Source organism: Caloenas nicobarica, chromosome Z, assembly GCF_036013445.1.
Source record: "Caloenas nicobarica isolate bCalNic1 chromosome Z, bCalNic1.hap1, whole genome shotgun sequence".
NCBI lineage: Eukaryota > Metazoa > Chordata > Aves > Columbiformes > Columbidae > Caloenas > Caloenas nicobarica.
The window spans coordinates 23,551,864-23,564,595 of record NC_088284.1 but is presented as its reverse complement, the minus strand read 5'-3'; the positions used below and the strand labels follow the sequence as shown (position 1 = coordinate 23,564,595).

The window sequence follows — 12,732 nt, the reverse complement described above, 5'->3', positions numbered from 1 at the left end:
CAATATGCAGACAATTTAACACAGATATTCTTGCACACCAAGATAAAAGTATACAGGACGCCTAAAAAGGGAATTTTTAAAATCTGGGAAGTTTTAGACTGATTTGGATCATGCTTTTATGAAAAATAAACTCTTTCCAGTTTGTTTTAAGGCATATGCAGATTTTCGAACAAACCAGAATGATGGTTATTTCATGTTGTACATCATACATCTGGAGATAAATTCATTTTTATTCTTTTACATTAGATATTGCTGTTATACTAGATATAACACTAGATGCCACTTCTGCATAAAAACAAACACGTATGAGTAGTTTTAATACAAATACAATATTAAGCACATACAAATACAAAATAAGAATGCCATTTAACAGAAAAAAATTTCATTGTGTTTGCAGTCCCTGTAGCTATAAGAACAAAAAGGTTTGTGATCTGTAATTTTCCCCGTATATTGCTCTAAAAAATGGCTACGGGACAAAATAATCCTTCCAAACATAAAAGAGATCTGAGGAAAACAGCATTTCAAGCAGCTTCAGGTGCACTTTCTGTTCTTTCGGCTTGAGTTTCATAAATAAAATAACTTGGTCTCTTTCCTTCAGCAGAGTAAAAAAGGTGTCCCTCCAAGAGTTCCTAGCTGGCCCCTCTGGGATCAGGAGAACAGAGGTGAATGAGAATAGGCGGTATGAACTTGGATCAAAGCAAGCTATAAATGAGGGCATAAAGATTACTTCTTTACTATTTGCCTTGTGTCCCCAAGAAGAAGAGAGACACAAAATTCTGGATAAAAGCCCTAACCTCCTCATTTTCATAAAGTAACAAATTTTTTATTCATATAGTTCTGAATGATTTAATGTAAAGGACTGGGTTGGTTTGGTTGTTTTGAAATGTAAAAAAATGGAGGAATAATGATGGAATTTTAAAAAAAGTAGGAAAGCAATTATGATTTGGTGCAGTATAAGTGCTTTCACTGTAACACAGCTACAAACTACTTAATCTTCAAATAATTTCAGATCGCTATTTCCATTTTCACACACCTACCTAGTGTCAAATCCACGAACCACTGCACCCATTCCTTTAGCTGCTCCTGCAGAAGCCAGGCCAGCAACTCCTCCTCCAATGATCAAGACCTAGAACGATACCATCATCGTACTTAGACCTTAAACTAAAACTAGAGCTGGTTAGAAAAGCATCAGCATTGTACCACTTCCACAACTACAGATAAAACTCATTAACCAGCCATTTAAACAAGTTACCTTAGGACACAGAACCCAAAATGACTTTGGAAAAACTTCCCTGTAAATGCAACAGTTTAAAAGTTGTAACTCCTAATTTCTCTCATCTGAGAACAAACTCATCTGTAGCTAACCGTTTATATAAGTGCAGGTTTTCTCCTTCACTTCTCTTTTTTTCTTCTTCCCTAATTCTACTTCCATTTCACTTCAACTCAATTCACGTGTAATTCCAATCAAGCAATCCTTTCTATCAGAGCCTTCGACACACAAGAAATCACAACATATCTGACTTTTCTTAACTGCTTCCTTGCCTTTTCCCATCTGAAAAAAAATCCATCCATGTATAGATATTCTAATGTTTAAAACTAACCAAGCTTAAATGAAACTCCAATTATTCTATTATTCCCAAAAAAAATTACAGGTAGCAAACAAAAATTGGTATGGGAATAACTACAGGGATTTCTACTAGAACTAGCCCCAGGGCAAGGAAAATGCCTTTTACCACAGTTTCAGCAGTGGTTAGCTGTGCTCAGGAACTCACATATTCTTCTGCAACAGTATGCACATACCTTTGCTGGAGGAACTTTACCAGCAGCTGTGATCTGACCCGTGAAAAATCGACCAAAGTGATTTGCTGCCAATACCACAGCCTTGTATCTGTCAATTAAGGACAAACAGACACACATCAGTATTTTCCCAAGATCGGTACAGTTCCATTCATGACAGCACTCAAAAGGATGAACATTTGGACATAGCATGAGCAGGGCAAAGTTTAATATTTTACCACTGAGTACAAGTTTAATAGCCTGTTTTAATCCATATTTCTTGCCTTTTTTTTTTTTTTTTCCAAACATGGAATGCATTTTCAGACAGAATTTTTGGACTGCAGTATACTGGATGTCCACAACTGTTTACTTTCTCAAAATTTTACCTGAATAACAAACACATAACTTGCCAAAAGTTAACTTTGTGGTCTTTGAAGCTACCTTCAAAAGTTGTAACCATAGGCTTTTTAGGGACAGAAACATGAACGAGCATTGCAAAACCCACCATAGTTTTGCAGTAATCTCATTTAGACAAGCAAGCACATATTCAAAAAAGATACTCTGACCCTAACTGCAGAACTATACAGCTTAGGGCAAACAGCTTAACCTTGCTACTTAACCTTGCCCAATCTGCTTTGTAACCATCTGAGAATGGAGGGCTGGATACCAAGTTAACATCAGTAGAGATATTTATTATATATTTTCTTAACAACAGTGCACATCTTCTTGCATATTTACTAAGTGTTGTGGTTCGACAGACTCATTCCACCCTCGTTCCTATTTCTCTGTCCTATCAGGAACATGTAGAGGTCTATCGGTCATAAAATTAGTTCTGATTTGGAATACAGCTTGTAGATTTTATACCTTTAAATACATTATGAATTTCTATATTTTAGTAAAATCACACAGAATGAAAAGACAGAAGTAACCAAACAAAGACAATGGATGTATAGCACTGGTGTCCACAAAATCTGCCAGCCTTCTGCAAGGCTTATTATGCCTCACAGACATCATCTGTGTAAGAAGCCAAAGAAAGAACAATCACCACCAAAATAAACAACAGCCCACAACCTAATAATAGAAGTCAGCTTGATACCAATAATATTGTAATTCACTACAATACCAGCCGCAAAGCATGAAGATGTCTGACAGTATTTGGTCTTTTGTTTATATCTGCCATGGCAATCACATTCAGACTGAGTGCTGTTTGGGTTGGTTAGCTCCCAGCAACATCAAATCCCAATGACAGACAATTCGTGTTCAAGTCGTCTTAAGGATACCTTTAAGCCTGATCTGATCTAGTTCAGACCAAAATGGCACCAGACATAGTAGCCCAGTAATTAGAAGAACTGCCTTTAATTTTCTTTGTTTATTCACTTTCTTGAAAGCCTTGCTCTGACCTGCTGCAAAGCACACCAAAAGAAACTTAAAAAGTTAAGGCACCTCCAACAGCTTCATCCTACTTGAAACAGCTGTATGAAAATACAGATGCAGAACAGTTTTAGATATACCTAATATCAAAGCAAACGGCTTTTAATCCAGCTATACTTACTCAGGCTGAAAAAAAAAAGAAGAGTAAGATTCATACCCAGCAATGTTGGCCATAGAGCTAAGTGCATCATATCCCTGAGCAATGGTGACCCGTGGAACCTGATCCATAGCTAAGACAGTAGTTTTTTTTTCTGCAAGCTTTTTCAGGAGGTCTGGATTTTGTGCTGGGTAGATAAAACTAATCAAGGTAGCCGCCGTCTTAAAAAGATCTGCCTCATGTACACCTAGGTCCGAGTTAAAAATAGGAGCCCTCACCTGAAGAAAGAGAAAAGTTTCCAAATTAGTCAGACGAAACAGAACACACTCCACTTTGTTGCTCCCAGCTTGCAGTCTGTCCGTTCCCCCCCAGACAGTACAGAAGGAAGGAAGTATATCAAAGGCTGTTTACACAGCTGAACTTAGTAACTGCACTTCCTAACTGCAGCCCACACATTAGGATTAGCTCTAGGCAGACTGGTGACAGGGCAGTAGTAGTCAGCACACACCTTCAGAAATATCCGATGGCTTCTAACCAGCAGTTACTGGATTTTATGACAGACAGCTTCCCAAAAATCAGGACATTTTTAAGCAAAATGATTACTGAACAGATATGCCAATTAAGCTCTAAAGGTTAAGAATCACTGCTGAGGTTGCAATGCACCATTAGATATAGGGGATTTCAAGCATGAAGTCCAGCAGATACTCATCTTGATCTGTACTCATTTCTTTTCGGTTTCTTACTTTTCTTCAAAAAGAAACATACTTAGAAGGGTTTTTCACAAACTAGCTCACAGAAATTCTATGTTCAATTCTGACAGGATAACTTCAAATAGAGCAGTTAAAGGAAGCCTCAACATCAAGTTTAAGGTCTTGTTTTTTCCTTCAGGACTCTGCATACTCTAATACCTATCAATCAAATTTACTTCTAGCAGTCTTTCCAGAACAGCTACAACTCATGTAGTTACAAACACTTCTGAAACATAGTTTCTGTGGAATTGCTGGATGTCTGATTCAGAAAAGTCAGAAACTTGTATTTTCACATTTTCAAGAAACTCTCTCCGAAAAGTAAAACTAGAGTTGTATGTTAGCAATTTTGGAGCAAAAGCTTCTTAAAGCAGGGATCTTATCTGATCAGAGTCTGGAACTCTAGAAATCACAGATTCTCCAAGGCAGTTAAAAACCTGGTAAGAAATTATCCTCCATTTTTTCAATGCTGCCATTTAGTAGTTTATTACTATAGGTGTACACCTGAGCTATTATTAATATATTAATAAATTGTATATTGTTGTATTATTTATTATTATATTCATATAATATGTATTACTGTAATTTTATATTATTATACATTATTGTATTATATTGATATTATTAAATACTAAGAAAAAAGAGGGAAGACAGACTAAAATTGAATTAGAACTTAGAACAAAAAATATTAATTTAAAGGAGCTTGCTTACTGAACTTTCAGCAGACTATCAGAAAACATTGACCTATATGTTTCTCTAAAAATAGTGTAATAGGAGATATACTAATAAACCAATTACTTTAACAATCAAATCAGAAGCCAGGACTTCCTTGGTCCCCTGGATCTTTGCTCCAACTTCTCTGTAATGGTCATCAGAAAATTTGGAAGCTTCTCCAGCACCAGATTCCACCACAACATTGAAGCCTTGTTTAACCAAGGCTTGAACTCCAGCCGGTGATAGAGCCACTCTCTTCTCATTCTCAAATATCTCCTTGGGGACACCTACAGTCAGCTGTTTGTAAGGAATTCCTGTAACAGTAGCAGATAAGACAGCATTAGTTGCACTAAAGATTAACAAATTGATATCAATGGTACTCGTCCGTGTTGTACAGACACATGCAGACATTTCACGCTTAAAAATTCTCCCTCCTGAGAGATGGGGAAGCAGAATCATATTTTCTGGCAGCGTAGTTTACATTTCCCTAAATTACACCATTTCGCTAGAGATCCCTGTTCTCTCAGGAACCAGCAGGTCAGCACAATCAGCCACACTAGCAGTCATGAGTGTTTGGTGCATTTCTTACCCATCTGTATTTATACGGTTCTGATTGTATAAATCAGAATGCCAATTACACAATGCATGGTGCTCTGGTGATAACACACTCTGTCTGGGTTAAGAAGAATTTAAATCCCTCTCTAGTCACTTCAACTTTATAATGAAGAAATAAATGAGCTTGAACAGCTAAGCTGCCTTTTAACTGAACACATTTTTAATGTCTATCAAATTACGGTTGTCTCAGATCACTATTAATGAATGTAATTTACATACCGCAAAGTACATTGAAAGGCACAATACATCAATAAGGTATTCCAAGAGCTGCTACAGAAATTAAAATTGTGAATTCGGGAGTAGCTGAAGAATAATGGAATATCCGTCTACTGGTTTGTTCAATTATACTTCTTTTCAGTGTCATCTCCCTGTCTTTACTTGTTCCAAGCTCTACTAAATAACACAAGGAAACTGCAAAAGCTACAATTTATCAGTTTTAGCTTAAGGTTTCAAATTACAAACATCTAACTTTGTTCATATACAATTTGTAGGCTTCAAGTCTAATATCTGAGAGTTAAACTTCTCTTATCCAACCATGTGCTTAAATACATTATTTATAAATACACAGACTCTAGCAGAATAATCATATATCAAACTACCACATCACTTAACTACACCAGACTGCAGGCAGTCCAGCACACAGGCCCAGTTCTGCCCCAGTTTTCACTGATTTCTATCAAGAATTTAAACCTGGAGTATGACATGTATACAAGAGACACCTACACCACATTAACATTAATGACATATAACTTGAGCGTCCTGAGTAGTCACTCATATTGAAGATCAAGCAACCAAGAAAAAGAGAAAATTTAAAAAAAAAAAAAAAGGAGGGGGTGAACAGCTTTTTTAAATTACAAAGTTGCTTTTAATTTAGCCACCAATACTATGTATTGTGCTACAAAAATTGTACCAGACAAGTAATGCGTTGCACATTTCAGAAAGGGCTCCTTTTCACTTTTCCTGTTTGTTTTTTAAGATATAAATAAGAAAAACAAAGCAAAAAACATACCATACTATAAGAGCTTTGAGGAACTGAATTATTCTGATATTTTTAAATCTAAATCCATCTACAAAATAAAACTTGGACTGTAATGTGCTTAAAGTTGAACAGCTGAAAATGGTTTAGATTAACAACTTCAAGATACTATCAACTTAAAATGTTCTGAAAATACAATACAGAATTGCTAAGAACTGGTACTTAAATACCAACCTGTGCTTGTCAGGCTTCTTGCTCATTGAAAAGACCTGATTTAATATATCCAACAAGACAGTGTGAAAGATCATAATAGGGCATTATTCTAATTATTTTTACCTTTTTCTAAATATTCGCTTTCTGTTTGAAACTAAACTAATAAAATGGTAACAAATCATTTTAAGACAAGCGTTTTGATATTTTATGTTAGAAAACACCTAAAATTCTTTAGATTACAAGACAAAAATCAAATTCAGAAAAACATACTTTAAATGAACATAAAGTCACAAAAGGAGTGAGAAAGAATGCACACCTAAAACAACAGACCCACAAATGTAACAATGCTTTGCGAAGATTTGCTTCATCAGCATGCACCACATCTAAACATCGCCCTGTAAGTCACGGCATCCCTATCACAGCAGCACTAACCACTCAAAAGTCACACTAACTGTTGCTGTCACTCATACAGATTACCCCTGTCATTTGAATAGAACTTTCTCCTCGCCTCTTTTGGAAGTTTTTCCAGCACGCAAATGCAGAAGAAAGAAGGAATAAGGGAATGGAAGGATGACTGCAAATGTAAAGGCATATAAACACTCGACTAAAGCTTATACACTTCTCAAGCAAAAAATTTACTATTTTTCGGGGGGGGGGGGGGGGGGGGGTTTGTTTTAGCTCCTAAGGCCTGAGGCCCATGTTCAAATGAGAATCAATGCTTCTGATTTCCTTTTGTTCACCTACTTTTGTGTGGGGTGCCAGAGTAGAAGAGTAACTGGCTAGGAGGGATGGGATCAGAATATGCCCCTATTACCTGCCAAATGTTTCCTCATTTTTTTCTTTCATATCCTTACATCTTGCCTGCAATAAAAATAGGTAAAACTTTTCCAGATACAATGTTTGCACTACAGAGGAGGACTATGCCCTACTCTAATGCTTTGGGAGATCAAATCCAAGATAAACAATACATCTCATTTGCCTCTCACCTTCTTTTCTCCTCTGTCCCACCAACACATTTCTAGTAACCAGTGAATATAGAAGCAAACGAATACAGAAGCAAATAGATGTTGGTTTGCCAGCCTTTAGCTAAAGCAGGTATAGGACATTTTTCAAGTAGACTATCCTGAGCTATCACATCCTTCCTCACCAAAAAGGAACAGATGTCTACATCTGCAAAACAAACATCTATGTTAAAACTTCAGGACAAGGTATTATAACTACTATGACTGAAGGAAGCTGTACTATGAACACAGATTTGGTTTGTTGAACTCAGCAATTTCAAAGTGGCTAGTTTTGAAAGTTTGAAATCTATGCTTAAACTTAGGATCTTGATTTTTAGCTTTTATTTTAAGAAAGCACCCCTTGCCATGGGTTTAAAAGTGCATCAGAGAGTGAAGCTTCCAAGTTGCCTTTCTAAGGCTCCACATCAGATAATCTCTTGAAGAACTGCCTTGAGTATGTTTTAGTAACTTAGTGCTTTATGACATCAAGAACATTTTCCAAAACCAGACCAATATACACTTACCTTGAGCACCTTTCTGAGTCACATGAAGATTTTGGATGTATTGTTCATTGAGTAGAACATACACAGTACTGTTTTTGACACAAACAATCAATACCAAAAGGATTCTCCCACTATCAAAAGTGGAATCATTAAATTTCACAAGCCTTAGAATCTTAGTATGGAATGTACATACATTAGAACCTATAAAAACTAGTAAGAAGCCACTCTTTCCTATCCCCTTAACACAATCTCGACTGTGTAATGAGGACATATTCGAAGTACAATCTCATACTCCAAGTAAACAAAATAAGTAGGTAGTCTACATCTCCAAGCTTTAGAAATCAAACAATTAGAACTAACTATAAAAGTTATTTTCTCAATTTAACTTCCATCTATGAACTGAGTGTTTAAAGAAGATCCTAAGTTAAAACTATCATGAAAACTCAGGACACTTTATGTAGAGGAATAGAGAAAATGACAAGTTTTTATCTTCTTAACTGGATTTTAGGCAGTAGTATGTAGCAAAATAGCATCAACAAATATTAGAGACTGACTTCAGAGGAACGAGTTTTGACTATATAACACATGTTCTGGGATGGGAAAACAGAATACATAACCAGCCTAAGTTCTAAGTTACTCTAATATCAGCTTTAAACAAACCATCTCACCTGTTCTGAAGATGAAAACATATTCCAAAGAACAGCAATATGATGTTGGGGAAAAAAAAAAAAATAATTGCACAGAAGATTAAACAAACACCTGATCCCTCTCCTTACGCAAGCAAAGAGATACAATAAACCAAATGACATTAAAGGAGAATGTCTATGGTTTACAAATAATGCACAGCTTATCTAGAGAATTAATTGACAATAAACTGTTAAGGTTTAAAAGTTCTCCAAGACTTAGAAAAAAAAAAGAGGAAATGTTAAGTATAAAAATAAAAAGAATGTTTAAAACCCCAATATAGCGAGGGGTAGAAGTCACAGAGCTGTAGGACAAATCAATTTGGAAGTACATAGGAAATCTGAGAGTCGGTCACTCCTTGGGGAGCTTGGGAAAGTTTTGCATATTTCTGAAGCATCCCGTGCTAGCAACTGTTTAAGTCAAGTTACAGGAACACTTGTTTACTCCTGTATGAAAATTCCTATGTTTCTAAGAAGCAAAGATAATAGCACCAAAATAAATAGCAATAGCAAAAGTATACACCCTCCAAGTTTACTTTTCAACTGACTCAAAATCTCTTCACATCTCAGGCAGCTGTTTTTCTTGTACATAACATATCCTGGACTAAATCAAAGCTAATCCAAGGTAATAGAAGAAACAACTATTGGTTTAAAAAGAATTACTGTGATGCTAGACTTTTCAGAAAACTTACTTTTCTTAGTATTACAGCGATTTCACCAAGTGTCACTATAATCAAAGATAATTTCTAAAATTAAGAATAAAATGTAGTTATTTCATATGCTGTTAGATTTTGATCCAAGAGCACTTAAAAAGTACACATAGGCAACTCTACTGGTACTAATTTGTCATTCAATGCCTGTTTTATCCTTGATTTGTCCTCTACTGAATAACAAATCTCATGTTACAAAATGAACTATGAGGACAACTTAATTACCAACAAAAAAAACTTGCCAAACTTATAATTCCCAGCATTAAATAACTGCATGGTACAAATACTACTCACACTTAAATAAGGGCTTCTGCACAACAGATCTGAAGGAACAGCACTGAATGCTTAAACACATGGCACTAATCAGAATGCTTTGTCCTTGTGAAAAATTTCAGAAAAGTGATTCACAAAAACAAGAAAATGTAAACACACATAGATGAGCATACCAATTTCAATAAAACTGAAGAGATCTTTCAGTTTCATGACCAAATTTGCGGTCAAAGTCAAATAAAAAGATTGATTCCAAACTCAAACAACAAAAAGGGCACTTACCTGGGACATTTGAAAAAGAACTTTGAACCTAGTTTCCTATGTCCCAGGTTAACACTAAAAATCAAGGGACAATGCCAGCTCAAGACAAACAGAAGTCTCATTCAGGTACCAATACACAAAAAAGAAGTTTGGAGCATCACAAATTAATGGGATGGCAAAACTATTATCTGATCAGTTCTGACAGACCCCAGATCCCTGCCTGTCAGTCAGACCAAAGAAATTCAGGTATGCAACTGTGTAAAAAGTACCATGCAACTGTGGTAAAAAGCCATGCGATCCAGATTATCAGGAGCCCTCTAAGGAAAGAAACTTCCTCTCATCATATTTCTTCAGAAGCTCCAAAACACTGGGTCACTGACTTGAAAGGACACCAAAATGCACCAGGCACCATTAGTATTGTTAGAAATTCTACACAACAAAGGCTTCTTCGAGTTACAGAGTCTAATCTTATATCCTTTGTTTTCACCATCAGACACAACGCTGTTCAGAAACAGCACCACTTTTCTAATACTCCAAAATATCTAATGCAGTTGCCTACTGTGTATGTTTGGAAGAACCAAACATCATGTCTACAGTCTAACTCTCCACGTTATTCTGTCACAGACTTAGAAGACTCTAAATCTGAACAGAAGCAAAGTGTCCAAATTCTTTCAGGGAGACATGACCTATGCAGGACAATGGGGAAAAATATAATTAAACCAGTTTTGTGTATTCTCCAGTCTTCTAGCTGTCAGGCTATGTGCAGTACAGGATAGAGAAAAAAAATGTCAGTTCTGATTTTCATACACCAGGCTGCCATCATAAACTAGAACCAAGGATGCTCCCATTCCTCCCTCCTTTTTGTCCTTAAAATACCTGAACCTGTCCATTATCTGTACTAAAAGGTAAATAGCATAAATATACCACTAAACCCTACACATGAACATGCAGACCAGAAGTTCTTCAAGGTGATACAATGCAAGAGTTCCTTGAAACAAGTTAAGATTTTTTTTTTAGCTGGGATAATTAAATCTACATATAGTCATGCTTGCAGACACCCTCTTTGTGAGGGCTATACTTTCCCCTGCATGCATACAAAGAGTTGCACTACCAAAACTCAAAGGGAACTCTGGCTTTTAACTAAGAAAAGCATTTGTTTAAATACCTCCCTCAATCAGGGTAAGTGTCAGCAGGAGCTCTGATGCCCTACCCTTAAAAACTATTTCGATCCAAAGTATTCATAATAAACACAAACACTTTCTGCACAAACCCTTTAAAATCAGTATTAAACTATACTGCAATTGACTGACTCAAGTATGCGGCTGACACAATTTAAAAGGGTTCTTTTTATTTTAAGTCTTTTCTTGCATATCTGAGAGAAAAATTCAAGCTATCCTCATGCTTTAAAATAAAATATTATTTTTAAAAGTTTAATTCATTTACCTGGCTTTGGAGCTGCCTGAGACTTGAGCATCTGGTGGGTTCTAAACATTCGCAAACATGGCATCTTTGCAGAATGCACCTTTGGTGGTAACACATTGCCAAAAACAGGAGTTGAGCACCCACTAACAGCAACACGCAGAAGGCTTGCCATTTCACCCAGACCTCACAGCCAACTCCTTGCCACGTATGGAATCCCTGCTGCACATGTAAAAACAAAGCAAGAATTATTAATGACACTAGCCAGAAGGTATGTGAACTCCGCAGCTTAAGCCTGGTCAACTGCCAGTAGCCATGAGATGATCATTGCTCCCCACCTTCTCTTTCCAGCTAGAAAACAAAATCACTTGTTTTCAAACTGAGTTAAACAACTATCAAAAGAAAGTAACAAGCCCATGAGAGGACTGACATTACAAGCTGACCTAGAGATTGTATTTCTGTGACTCAAGGCCGTATTCTCTTCAGACCGTTGCTCTAAACAAGCAACTCTGACAGGCGAAAAGCCCCCCCACCCCCAAGGAACCAGACAAACAATTCAAACCTCAGCCAGACCTCCCGAAGGAGCTGCCCTGAGCGGGACAGCAGCTCACAGGCTCCGCAGACACGCCAAAGCAGCTGCTCGAAGCCGAAGCGGGGCAAGTGGAACAGGGCGGCCAGGCCGCCCTCCCTAGCAGCTAGCAGGTGGCTGCCGGCGGAGGGAAAGGCTCTTCACCCGAAATCCCGCCAACCGCCGGGCTCTAACGTGCCGTCCCGTCCCTCGGCGGCGGCACACCGCTCCCCGCCGGCCCGGCACACAACCAGCGGCCCGTTCCTCTCCTGCCGCTATTTATAGCCCGCGGCCACTGACTGACCTTGGGCAGCCGGCTCGCCCTCCGCCGCCCGGGCCCGCCGCCCCCCGCGGCCACAACGGCCGGCGGACACCGCGCCCGCCGCGGGGGGAAGCCCGCAGCCGCCCCCGCCCCGCTCCCCGCCCGGGACCGCCCCGGGGGCCCCTTCCCGCGCCACCTGCATTGCCCACACACACGTCCTTCCTCTCTCTCTCCCTCCCGCCCGCCCGCCCTTCCTTCCCGCCGCCCCGAGGCGCTGCGAGAGCGGGACACTGCAGCCTTCCCCTCGGCAACGGCCGCCCCCCGCCCGCGCCGGCAGAAAGCGCAGGTACCGCGCCGCCCCGCGGCCCGCCGCCCCGCCGAGCGCCTCACCCCCCGCGGTGCCGCCGACGCCGGCCCCGCCGCGGCACTGACCGACCTTGGGGCGAGGCGGCGCGGCAGTCCCGGCGCGGGGCGGGGCGGGGCGGAA

General features: G+C 38.8%; 1 protein-coding gene across 4 annotated transcripts in view; it reads right to left on the bottom strand.

The window, feature by feature from the left end:
* Nucleotides 1-12,721, bottom strand: part of NNT (nicotinamide nucleotide transhydrogenase) — a 45,074-nt gene extending 32,353 nt beyond the window's left edge. The window contains exons 1-6 of one of the 4 annotated variants that reach the window (XM_065657137.1): nucleotides 12,636-12,721; nucleotides 11,440-11,637; nucleotides 4,849-5,078; nucleotides 3,365-3,582; nucleotides 1,801-1,888; nucleotides 1,038-1,126 (exon numbers count right to left, since the gene is read on the bottom strand). In XM_065657137.1, coding sequence (XP_065513209.1) covers nucleotides 1,038-1,126; nucleotides 1,801-1,888; nucleotides 3,365-3,582; nucleotides 4,849-5,078; nucleotides 11,440-11,590 — 776 coding nt within the window. In that variant the 5' untranslated portion in view covers nucleotides 11,591-11,637; nucleotides 12,636-12,721. Of the gene's footprint in view, nucleotides 1-1,037; nucleotides 1,127-1,800; nucleotides 1,889-3,364; nucleotides 3,583-4,848; nucleotides 5,079-11,439; nucleotides 11,638-11,977; nucleotides 12,243-12,635 lie in introns of those variants that run through there. The other 3 variants (XM_065657140.1, XM_065657139.1, XM_065657138.1) reach the window with 3 other exon arrangements.
* Nucleotides 12,722-12,732: the final 11 nt, after the last annotated feature.